The sequence below is a fragment of the Platichthys flesus genome, chromosome 10, assembly GCF_949316205.1.
Source record: "Platichthys flesus chromosome 10, fPlaFle2.1, whole genome shotgun sequence".
In the NCBI taxonomy this organism is placed as follows: Eukaryota; Metazoa; Chordata; class Actinopteri; order Pleuronectiformes; family Pleuronectidae; genus Platichthys; species Platichthys flesus.
In genome coordinates, this window is record NC_084954.1 from 13,205,648 (window position 1) to 13,225,595 (window position 19,948).

At 40.3% G+C, this 19,948-nt stretch overlaps 1 protein-coding gene across 2 annotated transcripts in view; it reads left to right on the forward strand.

Moving 5' to 3' along the window:
• arhgef10 (Rho guanine nucleotide exchange factor (GEF) 10) overlaps nucleotides 1–19,948 on the forward strand; it is a 54,251-nt gene that overhangs the window by 20,487 nt on the left and 13,816 nt on the right. For both annotated transcript variants that reach the window (XM_062397861.1, XM_062397862.1), the window contains 16 exons: nucleotides 708–819; nucleotides 1,163–1,275; nucleotides 1,357–1,434; nucleotides 1,516–1,695; nucleotides 2,630–2,746; nucleotides 2,940–3,032; nucleotides 3,526–3,696; nucleotides 4,775–4,920; nucleotides 5,296–5,480; nucleotides 11,308–11,423; nucleotides 12,552–12,679; nucleotides 13,982–14,082; nucleotides 14,915–15,036; nucleotides 16,616–16,702; nucleotides 17,711–17,937; nucleotides 18,624–18,781. In XM_062397861.1, the coding sequence (XP_062253845.1) occupies nucleotides 708–819; nucleotides 1,163–1,275; nucleotides 1,357–1,434; nucleotides 1,516–1,695; nucleotides 2,630–2,746; nucleotides 2,940–3,032; nucleotides 3,526–3,696; nucleotides 4,775–4,920; nucleotides 5,296–5,480; nucleotides 11,308–11,423; nucleotides 12,552–12,679; nucleotides 13,982–14,082; nucleotides 14,915–15,036; nucleotides 16,616–16,702; nucleotides 17,711–17,937; nucleotides 18,624–18,781 (2,134 nt within the window). The remainder of the gene's footprint in view (nucleotides 1–707; nucleotides 820–1,162; nucleotides 1,276–1,356; nucleotides 1,435–1,515; nucleotides 1,696–2,629; nucleotides 2,747–2,939; nucleotides 3,033–3,525; nucleotides 3,697–4,774; nucleotides 4,921–5,295; nucleotides 5,481–11,307; nucleotides 11,424–12,551; nucleotides 12,680–13,981; nucleotides 14,083–14,914; nucleotides 15,037–16,615; nucleotides 16,703–17,710; nucleotides 17,938–18,623; nucleotides 18,782–19,948) is intronic.

Consider the following 19,948-nt stretch of genomic DNA (forward strand, 5'->3'; position numbering starts at 1 on the left):
GTCCACAGAGCCCTGAAGCTGGGCCATCGCATGTGCACAAAGATCTGTTCACCTGTTTTTTTATAAAGTTCAGTAGGCAGAACCCTGAATTGGAGAATAAGTTGTCGCTGCAGTTGTCATGAACACATCTGTTGTCGGATCACATACGGTTGATAAGTTGTTGCCGCTGCTGCTACAGAGCAGAACAGACCTGTTTCTTCTAAGTTTATTCAAATAAAACATGTCACATATCCGAATTGCACCAATTTTGACACTGCAACTTCTTGGGCCCTTAACAATAAATATGTTAACTATGAGATTTCTGAAATTTGTAGATAGATTCAGGAGAAACAGAAACACCAATAATTTAATTGATTTAAGTTGTTTTCAGATTAGTTTGAAAACTGTAACATAAAGAAAATACGAGTGGCTTCTACAGCATCTCTTACAATGTTAACCTGTCTTAATGTGTGTAACTACTGTGTTTCTTACAGCTGATGTCTCAGTTACTGTCATTCTCTGATCAGCTCTGCTGTATGACACCATCTTTACATTCATCCCCGTCTAACACCACTTCTGTCCTGCTTAGTTTGGTCCAGTGGCTTTTTTACCATAGGTTTATAGAAAGTAAAACTAAACTTCACCTTGGATTAAAATTCTCACATTCTATTAACATTTTCTGTTATTTTTGCCATATAGATAATATAATGTATTTGATCTCATCCAAGATGCAAAAGCTGGTGAAGGCCGCCAAGGAGGGGACCAAAGATGGGCTTGAGAAAACGAGAGCTGCAGTGAAAAAGGGACGGTCTTACATCAAAACCAAGTCATTCTGTCACGGTATGTGCTTCTTAAAAAGACCATTGCCTCTTCTATTTATCTTAAAGCAACACTATGTCACTTTTACTGAGCAATAGCGCAAGATCGTACCCTCCCACCACGGTGACATGGAGCAAATACAGGTGTTCAGGGTGAGGAATGAAAGAGGCATGTTCTCTCTATTTCAGTTTGATGTATAATCAAACTAATTTAAAGCTGCTATTTTAGGGTTAAGGTGTTGAATAGTGTTGCTTTAAGTCAGTGTTAATGTGAGAGTTTCAGTATTTACTAAAGGCTAAGGACTGTCCCTTCAACATGTTAACTTTATTGCAGCTTCTCTTGCTCTGTCTTCTAAATCTTTTAGAGAGGAAGTCAGTTGGTTTTGAAGATGAGGAGTCTGAACTCTTCATCGAAGTGGACTGTTTCAATGTTGAGCCAGTGCTGGGTCTCGCACCAGAAGGTCTTTCTCAGCAACAGGTAATGAACATGCCCCTCTATGTATAGCTTAAATAAATCAAACTCATTGCTGTGTGAATTAGCTGTTATTTTCCTCCACAGCTGGTGAGAAGATGTATATTGGGATCTATTTTGGAGAGTGAGAAGAACTATCTTGAAGCATTGAAGAGGATACTGGAGGTAATGGACAATGGCTGCACCAAATGCCTAAATCCACTTTGAAGTGTTTGTTATTACAGTGTACTCTGTTTGCTTTATCAGCAATATGAGAAGCCTCTGTCTCAGCTTGAGCCGAGGCTGCTGAGCGACAGGAAACTGAAGATGACTTTCTATCGGGTGCGTGAGATCCTGCAGTGCCACTTCCTGTTCCAGATTGCCCTGGCGAGTCGCGTGGCTGAGTGGGACAGCCTGGAGATGATCGGGGACGTCTTTGTGGCATCGGTAAGCTGGGACTGTAATTAAAAAGCCTTTTTACAAGAATTGCAACACTAAAATAATAGAAAAAAAGTTACTGAAATGCATTTATTTGCAGATTTGTGTTTTGTGTGGACAAAATTTGGTCTTCTGTGATTTATAAACAAACTGATTTACAGACTGTAAACAGTGTAGAGTGAACAGAGGAAAGAGTCTTGGCCCGAATATCTGCTGTCTTCACTGGAAGCCCCGAAATATTGCCCCAGAGGCTAATGCCTTGTCAGGCAACAGCCAATGGGCTCTGACCACACCTCAAAACATGGAACATTTCCTATAATCTATAAGTTCGATAGAATAAAATGCTAAAGTTAATTTTATACATTTTATAGTTCAATTACAGATTACTTAGATAGACAGAAGCTCAATGAAGCCCCTCCCTAGCGACCTATCTGTTTTTTAAATTTAAAATCTATCTACTAAATAAACAGGGAGTCAGCTTGACTGTTAAAATTATGTAAATATGTTTGTTTTTTTCAACAATGTGATCCAGTTAATTTAACCAGAGTCAACAGCAATAAAACAATGAAAATGAAAGGCTCAACCTCAGCGATGACCTAAAGATCTTTAAGGTACTGAATTATGCATCAGCCCTCGACATGCACCAAGGTGTAAGAGCTCTTCCATGGTATTCACAGTTTGGATTTACATGTATTCTACCAGAACAAATCATGGTGTGAGAAGAACTCTGCCTATGGTTAAAATTCACCAGAACAGTGATGCTTTTTAGGTTCCACAACAGAAATCATATCAATAGAAATCACAATCTGGATGGAAATAATACAGCAGCTAAACTTCCAGATCTTGACAATCCAATCCATTTTCAACAGGAACACCAGAAATATATTTGAGATTCCTGGTGTCCCTCAGATTCAAGACATAAAATCTGTGTGTTTCTCAACAGTTCTCAAAGTCTATGGTGCTTGACGCCTACAGCGAGTATGTGAACAACTTCAGCAATGCAATGGCGGTGGTGAGGAAGACGTGCGCATCCAAACCTGGCTTCTTGGAGTTCCTCAAGGTTTGACAGCAACACTGAAATCCAAAGTGTTAAACTAGGAATATAATTTCGTGAAAATTTTCATTTGCAAAGGGATCTTTTTATTTTTTCAGAAAATAATGCACATATTTATTTTCTGTTTATCTTTTTTGGACTCTTGCAAATGTAGTCCTTTTCCTTACTACACTGCAGTAACCAGTATTCTCACCTGCAGCATCGTCAGGAGACCAGCAGTGACAGAATGACTTTGTATGGCCTGATGATGAAACCTATCCAGAGGTTCCCACAGTTCATCTTACTCCTTCAGGTACAATGGAGTCTTGTTTGTAGCTCCTTGTGTAATATGTACACTCACCAGCAGGGGGAGGGCTATGTGCATAAATCAAGGCACTGGGTTTTTCAATGTGCTGTAACTCATGGTGCACTCTAAAGGGAAATGGATTCATCAGATCCCTTAAATCCCTGTATTTATTTGTTTATTTCACTGATGTATTTAATTTGCCTGTGTCTCTTGAAAAATCATACAACACATGACACACTGAGATTATTGCTTCTTTAAAGAGTATATTTATGTTTAACAGTACATGGTATAAATGCGATAAATCAGAATAGCTTGTGTGTTCATGATAATAGAAATTGAAATATACATTAATTCTGTTGTCAAATCCTGTGCTTTATAAGTGTAGAAAAACGGACGAGAAGGAGAGAGCAGCAAATGTTGTTGGATGCCAATTTACGGAGAGTTTTCATCAGATTGTTGTAAATTCAATTTTAAATTAAACATGCGCCCTCCTCATCAGGACATGCTGAAGAACACACCGGTGGGCCATGCGGACCGTCTGGCCCTTCAGATGGCGCTGACCGAACTGGAGACGCTGGCGGAGAAGCTCAACGAGAAGAAGAGGGAAGCTGATCAGCGTTGTGAGATCCGCCACATTGCAAAGGCCATGCACGAACGCTACCTCAACAAGGTCTGTCCGTTCCTCTTATGTGCTGGCATGTGCTTTGTAGTTTGAATTGTATGAGATTGAGATTACATTTTGTTTTTACATTCACCAAGGAGGTTATGTTTTCTCCCCTGTCAATGTGATGCTGGTCGGTTGCTTGATAATAAGCAATATGACACATATGCAACCTGATGGATTTTATTGGAGCTTGATGGAACAATGTGGTATGGGTCAAGGAATGATTCAATAAAAGTTTGGTGCTTTTGGAGTTTGGAGTTTTTTCCCATTTGGATTTTGATGAAAAAAGACAAGGATATTAAGGAAACTAATATCTATGAATGTCAAATTTTGGTGCAGCTTGAATGAATTTCAAGGGGAATGTCGGTCCTTGGCGAGGCTATGAGCTCTTCTTAGTGCCATTCTAAGTTAATCTGTATATTTTTACTTGCCGGCGAATAAGAATGTTCTCATTGCTCATTGAAGTTTGCATTATTGGCGTTTGATTGTTTCAGCATATGCTGTGGCATTTCCCTCTGTCCAAGTCTGGGCAGCCATCAGGCACTATGAGCTCCACATTTATTCTCCTGACTGAATGCCATATTTTTAGCTCGTTGCTCAGCACAACATGTGTCCACACCACCAGCTTTCCCCAAGGTATAATTATTTGTCTAACTGCAACCACCCACTCCATGTAGCATCTGTGTAGAAACGTGTGTTTACAGGGTACCCTACATGAGGCAGAGGAGTTTTGGTCTTCAAAGCCTCTAATTGTTCCGAGTCACCATTGAATGTGTATGCTGTTATCCAGTGAGACGGGAGAGCAGGACGATATTTGACTAAAGCTAACTGAATTTTTCCCTGGATGCTCTGAGTTTGAAAACATATGGTAGTGTTCATTTTAAGATGTTATCTGAGGCTCTATTGGCTGAAATTAATAATTTTCTTGTGTAACCCAATAAAACCTGTTGAAATGTATGAAGGTCTCTACATCGCTTCTCTGAAGTACGTTACGTTTACTAAACAAAGACCGAATTCAGAAATCCAAACTCCCACTGTATGTTGACATAGTATCAGTATCTGTCTCATCTGCCCTCTCCTTTAGCTTCTGAGCAACGGCAGCCGCTACCTGATTCGCTCGGACGACATGGTGGAGACGGTCTACAATGAGCGTGGTGAAATCATTAAAACCAAGGAGCGCCGCCTCTTCCTGCTCAATGATGTTCTCATGTGTGCCACACCCAATATTCGGTAAGAGCGACAAACCAGACCTGCTCTTAATCTCGACCATTAAATCCCACCTTCTACTGTGATCTCGATACAATCTCAGGGAGAAATTTCTCTTTTTCTCTTTTGATCATGACATTTGCATGTGTCGCTTTTCCTACTAAGAAAGATGGTCAAAATTGAATGTAACTCTGAACCTTAGGCTGACTTTTGACAGTACAGCCTCACTGATGCCGGCTATTTAACCAAGAGACAAATTTTTCACCCCACCATTCAGCATTTCTTCCACACCTATACCTTCTTCTCACACAGCGCAGCGTATATATACAGTGTATTCTCCATTCAAAAAATGTTGACACCCTGAAACCAAGTGCCGCTTTACCCCCTTCTTCTGTCCAGGTGTCAGGATGGCAGTGGGAATGGCAGTGGAAATGCTCCACCTGACCAGAAGTTCCTCCTGAAGTGGAGCGTGCCATTGAGCTTCGTCGAGGTACTGGAGTTTGGATCCAGCGAGGACATAGCTGACAGCAGCCGCTACCCGGCAGCACATTCTGGGGAGAAGGTGGTCATCAACGCTAAGCCAAGTAAGAACCGTAGTGTCGCCTTCTGTTGTTTTGAATCATAACATGGCCTATTTGTCTGTCTGTCTGTCCATGCCTTTGTCCGCTTCTCCTCACTGAGCTCTGGAAGTAAAGCTGACGTGATTACAGAGTATCAGGTAGTTGAGGATTGATACCTCTATAGTTCTTGTGGATTTGAGACTCTGGGATCGGAGCCTATAAATGCCTCTCAGGTTACTGCCTGTGCCTGGTGTGTAGTTCATGAAATTCTGAATTGTAACTGAAATATCTCCAACTATCTGTCTTACCTGGAGTCATTTGATGGAACGAATTGACCCGTTGACTTGTCCCATTTTAGTTAACAACAGAACTTGTCTCATACATAAATACATAGAAATAAAGGCTGGTTTATAATCGTTTCTACTGGCCATCGTTTCGGCTTGTCGCATACCTATAGCCCATCCACAAACTGGGATCAACTGAGAGCAAAAAACTACTAACAGGTTTGTCTCTACGGACTGTACAGAGATTATTATTCTCCCTCATGAGGGAGCAAACAGATTCTCAGATGGCTCCTAAATGACAGATTCTGTTTTGAGGCACTCTAGAGTAAACTATTGAAAAAAACTATGCGTACAGTTTGTCATGATAAGAGAGCAAAAGTTGGAAGCGTTGTTCCTGGAGGAAAGAAGCCGATGCCAAAACGGTTCTATTAGTGTTATGTCATCTTTGCACTTTTCTGGTGGTCTATGACACCAAGCTGCACCAGTATAAGAGTGAATTTCATAGTTGGCACATGCAATGACCATTACTTGTAAATGCAGCTTAATTGATTGTTGTTTCCTGCTGTACTTTTGCAGACATTTCTGAACTGGTGTTTCGTCCTTCGCTGCCCATACAGCCACCAGCTGTAATTTTTTCCTTCTTGTAGTCCATTGGTCGGTTGGCTGGCGAGTCCAATGATTTCAGTCTTTCCACTGGGTTATCCCCCTGTCACACACAGCTGCTCAGCCACTTTAAAAGAACCCCAGATTAGACAAACAAGAAGCACAGCAACAGCGTATGATTTTGTGGCCACAGTGCTGCAGCTTTTATTCTGGGATCTGTGTGCGTGTGTTTGTGCATGTTGCTGGACTGGTGAATGCTTTTGATGCCTTGTTATCCCTGGTTTGTCAAAGGTTACATGTGTTCAAGCTTAGGTCAGATGTCCGCGTTTTCAGTTGCCAGTGGTAATGGACTGGAATTACTACCACGGAGCTCATCCACTCTCTAATGCTCTCACTCAGTGTCCTTCTCCCTCTGTTCTATCATCTGTAATTCACTTACATAAGGCTCAGTCCTTTGCTGCTTTGTGTCACATTTATCTCATAATTAATCCTGTGATTATTTTTTTTATTAAGTGATGCTGCAGCATTTAGTCCCCCATCTATGTTTTTTTTTTTTTTGGGGGGGGGGGTTAACAACCAGGACGTATTTCAGTCCAAGTGCACAGGGTATAACAGCAGCAACTGTGAATTAAATTAACGTTACAATGCCCATGTTAATGTATCAGTCCCTGTAATCTGTGAAGTTGTTGTGCAGATGACAGCACGACATGTAGATGCAAAATTTACCTCCTATGCATTACATGTACATACACACTCCAGCCCATCCTTGGCCTCCTGTGCTGAATAAATCACAGTTTATAAGGGTCACAGGGAAACATTTTCTACAAATAATTTTTGCATTCCCAGAAAATATGTTATGCTTTACTCTGCAACAGTTTCCCACTCCTGTTATGCAACATCATTATTTCATTTTACATGCACAAGTGTCAATCATTCATTAAATTGTTATATGTATAGCCCATCAAAATCACAATTTGTCTCACAGGGTTTAACAAAGTGCAACACTCTCTGTTCGCTACCAACAGTAAGAAAACAAATATCAAAGAAAACCCTATTAACAAAAGAAAAAAACATAAAACCTCAGAGAGAGCCACTATGATCACAGGCCACGATCCGCCATCCCAATCTCTGATCGCACTCTTACTACATATGGCTTAGAAGGAATAGAAGAAAGGTGTAAGGGACCACAAAAACACTGTGAGCAAAGGAACTCAAAAGTAAAAATTCTCGCCATGAAATAACGGTGTGTTCCATGGTTTCTACACTTTTCCTGTCATAAAATGCTTTTGAATCCTGTTCCTTTCAGTTCTATTCAAGCAACATTTGGTGCTTCTTGTTCACCCTCCTGTCTGAACAGCTGTCCTCTGATACTTCACTGATATGAGCCATTGCATTGGGTATATATGTAACAGATGTCAAAGACAAGCCTATGGAACATCTGGTCTGACTGACGGGTTTTCCTAGAGCTACAACTGACAGACATGTTCACAGTGTCATCTTAAAGTGGTGATACCAATGTATAGTGTGTGCTTGAGGATGGGTCTCAGTATTATGTTTTTTTTTAAATTTTGACTACATAGTTCTCACTTACTGTATCAGTCAACAATAACAGGCCTTCACTGGGTCGCCTCACTCCACTAAAGTTATTTTTGAACCAACTTCACTTCTGTGTGTGTCTTTGGGAAAGTACATTTGTTTGTGTTTATGTGTGTGTGTGTGTGTACATGCATACAAATGTGTCAGGAATGTATAAGGAGTAGAAACAAAAGACAAAAAGTCTCTCAGTCCACTGCATTCAACCAAAAGCAGCTCAGTGACCAGGCTGCTCGAAAGCCAATGAAAAGACTCTTCAGCACATGATGTCACCTTCTTGAGAGTTTCGCTGGTTTGTTCATCCTTCCACTCTGCTGCAGGAAAATCAGATGCAAGACCACCACACAGACTGGTTGTTAAAAGTAACATTCCCCTGCTGCTCTTACAGCCCGTTTATCATTTGTTGATTTTTTTTCTTTGTGTGTGTGTGAGTTGTGTAATTGCTGGGATGGCTGGCCGGCTGCTGGAGATGCTCCCAGGCCCATTTTGTGAAAAAGGTCTTGGTATTTGGCGCTCTCACAAAACACCATTCAGAAAGTTGGATGGGACTTGAAAAAGGTTGCACAGTGCCAGTGTAGTCTATGGGAACGGTCAGACCAGTGATGGTGCAATTATATTACTTTTGTCCTATTATTTATCATATATTTAATTATATTCCTCCTTGTGTCTTATTATTTATTATATATTTATAATATTTAAATATTATATTATCAAATATAGGTAATACTTTAAATAGCTAAATGTTTATTTGAATATTACATCTATTTATTTAGGGAGGAAGCGGAATTAATCCAAAGAGCGTTCAGACAGATCACAGTTTCTAACATACGTCATTCATCAATGCCAAAGTGATTTTAACATAAAGTCCTAATATAGCGATAATATGACAGATCAAGCATGGAAGGTATATTCAGCAGCTCTACCCTGACCTGGTTTCAACTCACTGTCCCTCAGCCTTTTACTGAGACCAATGAGCCCTGAAGACGGCAAATAACTCCTTTAGACAAGCAAGTTAGTTGAATGAACAGAGACGGGGTCAGAAAAGAGCAGAAGACACTCCTCAATTCATTGCCTCCACAGAGGAAGTTGGGTTCTCCCCCCTGTACGTTTGTTTGTTTGTAAACAAGACTTCCTACAAACAACTCAAAAGATTGGGGAAAGTCAGGGCAAGTTCCAGGTGTGGATCTGGATTCAGCATTTTTTTTTTTTTTAAACATTGCTAGGGCTTTTTCATTGATTCTCCATTGAACAATTCATGGATCTTGAAGAAAATAATCAAACACATTTATGGAACTGATGTTTATGAGTGTGTCCAGCTTGAAAATAAGGGGACAGTTGGGTATGTGCTCTGAGTGCCTCTCTAGTTTCTCATTTGTGCTCTGTAACATATTTAGTTCATAAACATAGTGTGTGTTGTACGGTGGCTATGATTTGATCCAGTGATGTGAATTAAATAAAGTAGGAGGTCATTGACCACATCACTGAGATCCAAATCCATGCAACAATGCAGCTACAGTCGGCCCGTTGTGCAGTGCGTGTGCTCCAGTGAGCAGGGCTGCAAACCCATGTGTGAGGCCAACTGAGTTTCTCAGTGTGTGAGCTGCCTCTTGTGTACAAACTCCCAGGGAGCCATTATCTGGGAGACCACCTACTAATGCGTTTCTGGGGTAAAGTTTCCCCTGAATGCCTGGTTTGCGAGGCCTTCAGGAGAGGCCTGCCCGGGTTGCCATGGAGTTGGAGCTGCAGTCAGACTTTAGTGACTATTGAAGAAGACGAGGAGTTGGAAGGAAAGGAAGAATAGAAAGTAGAAGGGCAGAAGCAAACAGAGCTTAAGGTGCCAAGGACCCGAAATGCAGTTTTAGTCTATTTTTGTTTTACCCTTGATACACACTCTGAAGAGTTGATATAGAAAAAAGAATGCACATGCAAATATTTTCTGTTATGTTTCGATATAAAAGACACTTGTACTCAAATTGCCGTTATAATTTGTCAGTTTGGAGTTTTGGCAAACTGAAAGGCCCGAAACCCAGTTCTCCATGCGTGCTTTTCTTCATGACTTTCTTCATAATTATCCGTATGTGTGTGTGTGTGTGTTTGAGCGTTTGAAAGATCTTCAATGAGCCTGACTCTCTGTTCTGTGCAGCAGTGGTTTGTGGCCACACACAATGTTTGCCTTTGTTTCGTTGTTGATGCAGAACAACACAGTAACGGTAAAGTTCACTGAACCGTTCATGTAGCTCAGTGATCATTAGTTTTATTAATTTGAGCACAAGAGCAAAAATGGTGGGAGGCAGATACCTTCCAGCACCACACACACACGGCAGCTACACAAAGCTTTCGTCCCTATTTACTTATTTATTTTCCCGTGTAATGGTCTCCATTGTTATCGTTGTTGTTATAATTGATTGTCATTGCAAGTTATTTTTCAGATCTGACATTTAGTAAAATCTAACAAAAACAGTTAAAGGTTATAGGTACACAATGGCGAACAGAGTATAAATTACATTTACTTACCGAAAGCAAACACGGTTTTTGGTGTTTGGCCTCTGAAACCTGACTAATTATAAATCTTGACCTGATTAAATAACAGTTTTGTTGTGAACAAGTCAGCACACTGTTCAGAGTCCCTGCCAAGTTTGCAAAGCAGCCTCTGCTCCTCTGGGAAGCTGATTGATTGTCCCTTATTGATCTCAGTCTTCAACAGTATAATGTAATGGCTTGTCTCATGAGACTGGCCTCACTCATTACTGCGTGTGAGAACTGTTGGAGACATCAGCTTTTTAGCTCTCACCTCAGTTTCTTTGCTATATATTTAGTTTTGTTTGCGTATATTATTTCCAGCTCACACAAGGTCGCTGCTTTCTATATGGGACCAAGTCATTACAATTTATGAGCTGAGATGATGACTGTTGCTTGTAGCTGTACTTCCAAGAAAGCGTACACATTTTCTAGTAACACAAAATTTTGTCTCTAAGTTACCAAGCAGCCACCTTAAAGGGGTGAGGGGATGTGGTTAGGGGTTAGGCGTTGAGAACAAACACCTGCGCAATCTCTTGACCGACAGTGTGTCCGTGGCATCACACACTTCAGCACACATTTTGGTGGTTGAAGGTAGGGTCACTATGACTTTACAGAGCATATTTTTGGCCTTTTGAATATGATATCTCAGGAACACCTACCGGGAATCCTTTCAAAATTGTAACAAATGTTCATTTGGACTCATGGATAAACTGATTCGAATTTGATGTTCAAACAGCAAAGGTCACGATGACTCCAAGAAAAAAAAGACAACTGCAAAAAGGTAAAAGGTGTTTGAGAACAAAACTTTTCTCTCTGTCTAAATATTTTTGCTCTTGTGTGTTTCTGTGCAGACAAACTCTACATGGGCCCAGGTCAGTTGTACCAAGATCTGCAGAATCTAATCCATGACCTAGGCCTAGTCAACCAGATCTCCGGCATGATCAGCAGCCTCAAAGGAAACTACCAGGTACCGTACAACTGCACTCATCACAATCACAAGAAAGATCTAATCACATTAACTCCTGATAAGGTAATTGGTTAATCACGTTAGAAAGGAAATCAGTAACAGAAAATACACTCTCACTCACACACACACACATATACACTGTTTGCCTGTCGGTGCTGCTGTGTTGGATGCTCAGTTTGCAGAGCACAGCGTGAGGGTTTGAGGCTGTTTTTGTGCTGCGCTGGTCGGTCTGTCAGAAGCAGTGTGCGAAGCAGAGTCTCAGAGGGACACGTGTCCCAGAGATGGAGGGAGGGAAATACTGATGAAAGGGGGGGTCAGGTAAGGCTAAAATGTGAGCTGCATTCAGCCAAGCTCTTTCACAATATTGAATTTAATATTCTTAATGATAATAACAGTAATATTGTTCTAAAGGAGGTCATGGCTCTGGTGGTAGAGCTGGTTTGTTGCTGTTCCCTGGGTCGATAGTTTGATTCCTGGTTCCCCCTGAACTCGGTTATGTAGTGTACAAACCTATATCCTATTAAATATGCAGATGATGATCTGCAGTCTTCATCTCTCATATGAGCAGCTGAACAAACAATAACAAAAAGTTCTGTGTATACTAAAGAGTTTCTCATACAGTTTGAAGCCATGCATTGAATTGGAGTTCTGGTATTTTTCATCCTGGACCCTGTGTTTACATAAACACAATCACCTCAGAGATCAAAAGCGTCCTGATGCTGTGTCAACACAATAAATTAATGTGGTTATTATTCTTTGGAGCCAAAGACAGTTTTTCACATTGTGGACATTAGAGTTTAATTTAACGTAAGATTCTCATAGGTACTGTTTGCAGCTGAATTGTTTCATTTGATTGCATTCAAGTCAAGTGATCTTGGTCTATTTTTCATACTTAATGTTTGTGTTTAGTTTTTTTTATCTCAAATTTTACTATTGTCTCTATATAGTGTTCATTTATCAATGTTAAATGCTCTGACGTACACATTATGTCACTTTTATTCTCCTTTTCCTCTCCATTGTTCTCTAGTTGTAATGACAATGAAACGCTCTGATTAACAACTTATGTCTTGTTTCCTTCCCCTCTTTTCCTGATTGTTTCTTTCTATCCCTCCCATTTCCTGTTCACAGAATGTGAACCCCACCGTGGCCCAGGACTGGGTATCAGGTCTCCAGAGGTTGATACTGAAGAAGGAGGAGGAGATCAGGGCAGCTGACCGCTGCAGGATCCAACTCCAGCTGCCTGGCAAACAAGACAAGTCTGTTTATCTTTTTTACCCACACATGAAAACACCTCTTTAGCAATATTGCTTTGTAATACAGACAGCACATACAACACTGTAATAGCCTCCAGTCTCAGTCCTTGCTCAGTCCCCAGTTCCCCCCCCCCCCGTCTTGTTTATCCTAGGTTTGTCTTTATCCCCTTTTACCCTGCTTTCTCAATCCATCCTTCCAGCCTCCATGCATGCCTTTAGCTTTGGTATTAGAGTATTAGAGCACATTTAGATATTTTGGATAAACAAGTTTCTCCAACAGCTCTAATCTGAGGCTTGAATCTCAGCGGAGGAAAAGTGCATCAGTGTTTGCTCCTAAAGTCTGCCCAGTGCTGCAGCTGCTGCTGAACCCGGACGCTCATGTCACACATTTACACACTCTATTATAATCGGCGCATGATTCCCCCAGGGGTGAACTTCATTTTTGACTTGGTTACATTCTCTCTCTCTCTTTTGCTTCCTCACTCCATCCCTCACCCCTGCTGCATTCAGCTGGTGAGATTACCCACGGGTATGTTTAGGATCACAGCTGTGCCTCTGTTATTCCTTCCTTGATCCCTGTGTTGCAAAGCACACACACAACACAACACTTCTCACCATCAGCCAGTGACAGGGGGGATGCATATACACACACACACACATAACCAACACATACAGCATGTGTACATGACCTGCTGATAGAAACAGTAATTGACATTGACTCCTATCGCATTTCTGTCACTGTCTGTCTAGTCAGTGATAAATAGCCGGAATCAATTGACCCCTTTAACTGGATTCAACCAAACAGAGCTGACTTAATTTCCTCTTATTCTGTATTTTACTCAAAAAGACGCAAATCATCAGACTGGTGTGTAGATGAGAATATCCAAACATCTACATGACGGCTTAGAAAAAGAGGAAAACCTAACTCAGGCCCTCTGGCTGCAAAAGATGTTCACATGTCTCGCAAAAACATAAATCATTGAATATGTCTCTGATGTTTGGTTCATAAAAACTCTTGTATTTTAACTCCTGCTCCAATGTGAGACTTTTTTAAAGCTCTGATGACATTGAGGTAGTAAATTTTAAATAAAATAAAATGACCATGAAATAACAGAACAACCATTTCACTATTCTGCCTGCTTTCCTTGATCCACCACAGTCTGCAAGCACCAGACAGCACACAGCAGTTCCCCTGAAACTCACTGATCGTATCCTGTATTTTGTGATAAAGATATAATCATAACCAATGTTGGATTGCTCCTTTGTTTGTAATCAATTTTTGTGTTTTGTTGTCTCTGTTTGCAGATCGGGTAAACCCACTTACTTCAGTGCAGTGTTCAATACTTTGAGCCCATCCATCAAACAGTCATGGATCAGTAACTTGCAGATGGCGAAACTGGCTCTAGGTACTATACTATGCCTACCTGTACACTCAACATGTATTTATACAGTGTATATGTACTGTTTTTAGGGCCCGAGCACGAAAGGTGAGAGGCCCTTTTGAAATTGTGACGATTATTCTGAGCATAGTAAATGGGCTTTTTTAGGGCTTCAACGTGCTCAAAAAGTTTCTAAAGTTTGCAGTAAAATAGAAATTTGTGAAAATGTACGTATTCGGGAGTATTTGGAAATGGGCGCGGCAAAATAGCTAAACAGCGCCACCTATGGAAAAGCCCCTCATTTAGCATTAACCGATCCTCACGAAAAAGACAAGAGTCGGATCCTGAAGACAGCTATACAGAAATCGTGACTTAAAATTACAGTGCCCCCTGGTGGCAGCAGGAAATGTCTTGTTTTTGGAACATCTTACACTTGTATGTATTTCTCCTCATCCACTTTGGGAAACCATGTCAAACTGTATCAAATTGGTCTCAAGACATTGATAATGTAGGCATAAGATTACTGTGAGTTTTCATCATACGGATTATTAATGCCATGGCATCAAAGTTTATCAGCTCGCCATGACACACAAGAAACGCTGTAACTTCCGTATTCATGGGTATATCTCCTTCAAACTACATGTGTGTATCAACAGCCCCATTTTATGAATATAATCTATATATAATAAAATCTGTTGCAGAACATGTTATAAATGAATTATAAATAAGAGAATAATTGAAGTTTAACAGTGTAACTTCTGGATTCTCTCCTCTCCTTAAAAAGTTTAAAAACACACTGCAGGCTGTACATTATTGAATCAATAACATATTTGTGTGTGTGTGTGTGTTTGTACATCAGAAGAGGACAACCTGCAGGGATGGTTCTTTGCAGAGGATGATGGGAACCAGATCAAAAAGCAGAAACACCCCCTCTTGCTACGACAAATGCCTGTGGTCATGTCGAAACTACAGGAGTTCAAGGTGGGACCCTCTGATTTTATCTCTTACCAAAATATTAGTATTTCTGTATGTGTCTCACAAAAGCAACTATATCATACAACACTTACTGTAGAATCAACCTTCCCAAAAAGTAGGTATGCTTTTTTTAATATATACAGTTGGTTAGTTCAGTGGGTTATAGTGTGGTGCTAATAAGGCCGAGGTTGCGGGTTTGATCCCCATACGGGCCACAATGTTTTGATTGGATAACCAGTTTAGCTCATAAAGTTACAATATAATGTACTGTATGTCACTCTTATATGGTGGAATTTGAAAAAAAACTCTTGATGAGTACTTTCTCCACTGCCAGTGTACATGTAACACGTGTTTATTCACAATGTCTTTACTGTGAATTTAACCCTAGTATTAATATAATAGTATTATCTGGCTGGTGCACGTCAAAAGAAACAAGAAATAAAACAAAAGTGGTGAGGGGGGGGTTGTTTTTTGTTAAGTTTTTGTTTGTTTTGTCCTAGTGTAGCAAACAGACTTTGACTCTCACAAACATTATCAATAACATCCACTCTAGAGTAGATCTTATTACTTGTGTATAGTATTTAATGCAATTTATTTTGTCTACACAAATCTGGCAACCACCACAAATTATCTTGACCCTACAGTAGGTATTAGGTAAGTTTATACATTCTTATTTCATTAATAATAGTTTGGAGTTTTTCCATATTAAATTAACTCTCCGATTGTCCATACGTCTTTCTCGTTCTTGCTGTGTGGATCTCTCAAATGTCGCACTCCCCTTTGTATGTCTCACAGTCATGTTTCCACCAGCATCGACTGACCCTGTGTGACAGAAATAGCATGTGTGGCCTGTTAGCTCAGCTGGTTAGAACATGGTGCTAATAACACTAAGGTCGATGGTGTGATCCCTGTACGGGTCATTATATAGATTATACTGACATGTTCAAGCACTTTTAAATTGCATATGATTTAATGGAAGCTAATTAAATTGAACTCATGCTGATGTGTGAAAGGATAAATCACAACATTCTCTAGCGATGAAGTATCTTTTGATTTAGAAGTTTGGTTATTTATTTAGGCCTGACACTGTTACATGACCCTGATTTGTTGACTGGAGTCAGATAAAAACATGCAAAAGGTCATATTAATGTGTGTTTTGGTCCAGGATCGAACCCTTAGTGATAGTACACCGATGATTTGGTCCCTATTGGGCCATGCCGTTTTGAGAGCATGAAGTTGTATTAGATTCTGTGAAGAGTAGCAGTCATTCTGTTTAATGGCGTTATTGTTCCTCTGCCATATTTCATTCTCTCCCTTAGCTCAGCAGCTCCTCTACTCCTGTCACTGCTAACAAAGTCCAAAAATGACCACTACTAAAAAAACTCCTGGCCAGTTGCGATTATTGAATTCAACGTGGCTAAACTACAGATCTTTGACAATTTTACCTTCACACTGATAAACACTTATTTGCGTAGCAATAAAGACAACCTTGAACCCTTGAAACTAGAATTTCACCTGTTTTATTGACTGTGAATTCCTATCTGTTGTTTACTGTTCTCTCTTGCTTCCTCCTGTCCTGTGCCAGGTGGAGTGTGCTGTTCATAACCCAGAGCCCCATGTCAACACAGAGAGCACAGCAGACACTCCCGTCGTGGGCCATGGATGTGTCTGGGTGAGACATTTTCTTTCCTTCCTCCCCCGGAAAAGAATCACTGTGTTAGCTCAGATCTAAACAAATACACAAATCAAGATATTATTTTGGGGTTTAAGTGACTGCCGACAGTAATGAGGCTCTTTTCTACCAAGAGGGAGGTCTCTATTTGTAGCTCTGTAGAAACACATTCGTTAACCTCAACTTTAAAATATAACTGTGCATCCCTGTCTGCCTCTGAATTTGCGAAGTCAAACTTCTTTGTGTTCATTTTCCTTGATGCTTACTTAAAACAAAACATTTGATTAATTCATCTGTATTTGTTCACATTGTATATTGAAAAATGTTGTTTAAAATGGGATTGGTATTGCCTGATGTCATTACCTTTTTGTACAGATGTAAATGAATGTTGACGGGCCTGATCTTGTTGATCAATAGCCGATGCTATCAAAAGCTAACACTATTACTACATGACACTATTCTAACATCAAGTTCAGCTCTGCGTTTTTCAAGGAGGCCGATTTCCCCTCAAAATGACTCAGCCGAGCAGATGGTCACTTTTTGCTGTTTATTTATTTAATTGTCTAATGTGCCCTCGAGAAAGACTCTCAGGTTTTTGAAAGTTATTGCTTCAGTATTTAAGTTTGTCTCAAAATACACAATGAATTTCATAACCAAAACTAACGGAGTGTTGTGTCAGTTAATAAAAAGCTTGGATCTATTAAGTATATAATCACATCTTTAGTTGCTTATGTTCATTATGAGGTGATAAAGGAAATGTAGCTGAAAGAAGTTAAACCGAGGGAGGAGATTTTTAAATAGTCATGTTTTAATGTGCACTCACTAATGTAATTAAACTTTGCTCGGGGAGAGATGTTTGTTTTTCTCAGGCATTACATTGGGAATACTGCACCTGTTCTTTTGTATTGTTTGCTTTCTTTTCATACATTCTTTCATACATGGTGCACTAAGGCCTCGGCTCCACAAATTCGTAAATACATCTGTAAAACAGTCATTTTTTTTGTCCAGGTTGCAAGTTGCACCAACCAGATGGGCCAGATTGCCATTGTGGCCATGCAGAACTCCAGCCCTAAGGTGACCGAGTGTTTCAATGTGGAGTCCCGTATCCTCTGCATGGCCTTTGTCTCAACTGAGCAACCCCAGGAAAATGGCGAGAAGTCCCCAGAAAACAACCACGTCCCTGCAGCAAAGGCCAGCGATTCTCCCAGTGTTTGTCTGGGCATGGAGGAGGGCAGGTACACATGGTTATACACTGTCATAAAAGTCTATCTGTAGGAACCATACTTTGCTGTCAGTGTCTTAGTATCAAACAACAAAAGTGTTTTTCTAGACCCCCTCATTTGAAACCAGAGTTAAGCATTGCAAGTTATTTTTAAAGGTCTTTGAATGAACTCAAATTTGGAAATGCAGCCTCAGGGACAGGGAGGACAGTTAAGGCCGCTCTGAGAGCTCATACCTCCGCCAAGGCTAATACCCTATCTCGCCCCCCCTCAATGCAGCGATTCCCATTCATTATCTAGACTTTGTGGCCGGCCATATTCTTATTTGTCCCGCCACAGTTTTAATAGTAGCCAAAACATTCCCGTCACACTTCTCATAATAATATAAGAGCACTCGAAATTTTGGTTTTGCTCCATTAGTGCATTTTCAAGCTGTGTGCAACTTTCTTCACATACACTTGTTTCAAGTGCAAAAGAGTTATATATATGAATGAAACTTAAGCATATCATTCAAAGTCACGCACAATTCAGAAACACTCATAAATTCCTCACAAACATCAAAGTATTAAACTAGAGTCTGTCATTTGTTTTAACTGCATCCACAGCCAGTATCATACTGATGTAATGCAGATATGATTGCATGTTATATTTAGTGTATGTTTCTGTAATAAGTTCTGTGCTAATGTTATCTCTCTGTTCAGTATCATCGTGTATAAAAGCAGCCAACGGTCCAAGAAAGTACGTCTGCAGCATTTCTTCACACCGGACAAGTCCACTGTCACAAGCCTGGTCTATAAGAAACCCTGTCTGTACGCCGGCCTGGTCAGCGGCTCGGTGGTAGTTTACTCCAGATCACAAGGTAGGTGTGTGTGTGTGTGTGTGTGTGTGTGTGTGTGTGTGTGTGTGTGTGTCTGTGAAAGTGTTTATCTGTTATATTCTCAGAGTTCTGCTTTCACAGTGTTTATTGATGCTCTTAAATATACATAATCAGGGTGATTACAAGGCTAAATCACTATTATTTTGCAATACAGAAATGCATTCACTGACTTAAATAGAGTTTTTGACTCTGACATTGTTAACTTATATTTAGTCTGTACCTGCCCAGAGTTTTGTAATTTATCTGACAATGCACATGGATAAGACAACTGTTGCTCCCTTTATCAATTGACTTTTTGGATTTAGCAACTTTTGAGACAAAGCAACATACTTGCTGAGTTCTTCAATCAATAGGAGGATGATTAATGTCTTTAAATGCTGAAAAGTTTGCGGCTAACATGACTCCGCTAAACATTTGTCCACACTGAATGAAAGGGGTTATTTTTAGAGATGTCATTTTGTGGTCCACTCCAACTGCTTTTTTTTTTGTCTGAGGTGCTGTTACTGTTTAAGTCGGAGGTTCATTGTGAAAGCTCGGGGGTCTCTACTCCTGTGTGCCGAGGTTCTGTTTCCGTTTGCTCCGTTGTCTGGGAGAAGCCAATTCGTTAGTGGTGACCTATTTAAAATCTGCTCCTCTCAGACGAGCACAGACAGCAGAGGAAAGGATTTGCTCTCATCCAACATTTCTTGACATTCTCGGTTTAGTTTTATCTCCTATTAGCTTTCATAGCAGTGCAAACAGATGGTCTCAGAGCTTCTCACACATTCCCTTTCTCTGTTTTTCTCCGACTTTGTCCGATTCCTCTGCGTTTCACGCTGTATAGGTTAAGATGAATTAATATTTTGGAAAATGGAGAAACAGAATCCTTGCAGAGAACTTTTAAATTTAGGGATAATAGTTGTGTGTGCAAATAATGAGAGAGAAGGAGAGGAGAAAAGAGTTCCAGAAAATATGGATGATGGCCTGAGGATAAGAAAGAGGAAAACTCCTCCCACATTCAAGCTACAGTTTCCCTGGAAGTAACGTGCAGCATATGTAACCGTTCAGGAATGTTTTCTGGGCCACTCATTACACCTCGTTTTGATGCACATGTCTTTTTATTTCCTCCACACACGTCCTATTAGACAGTGGTACAGTGTGTGCCAGTGT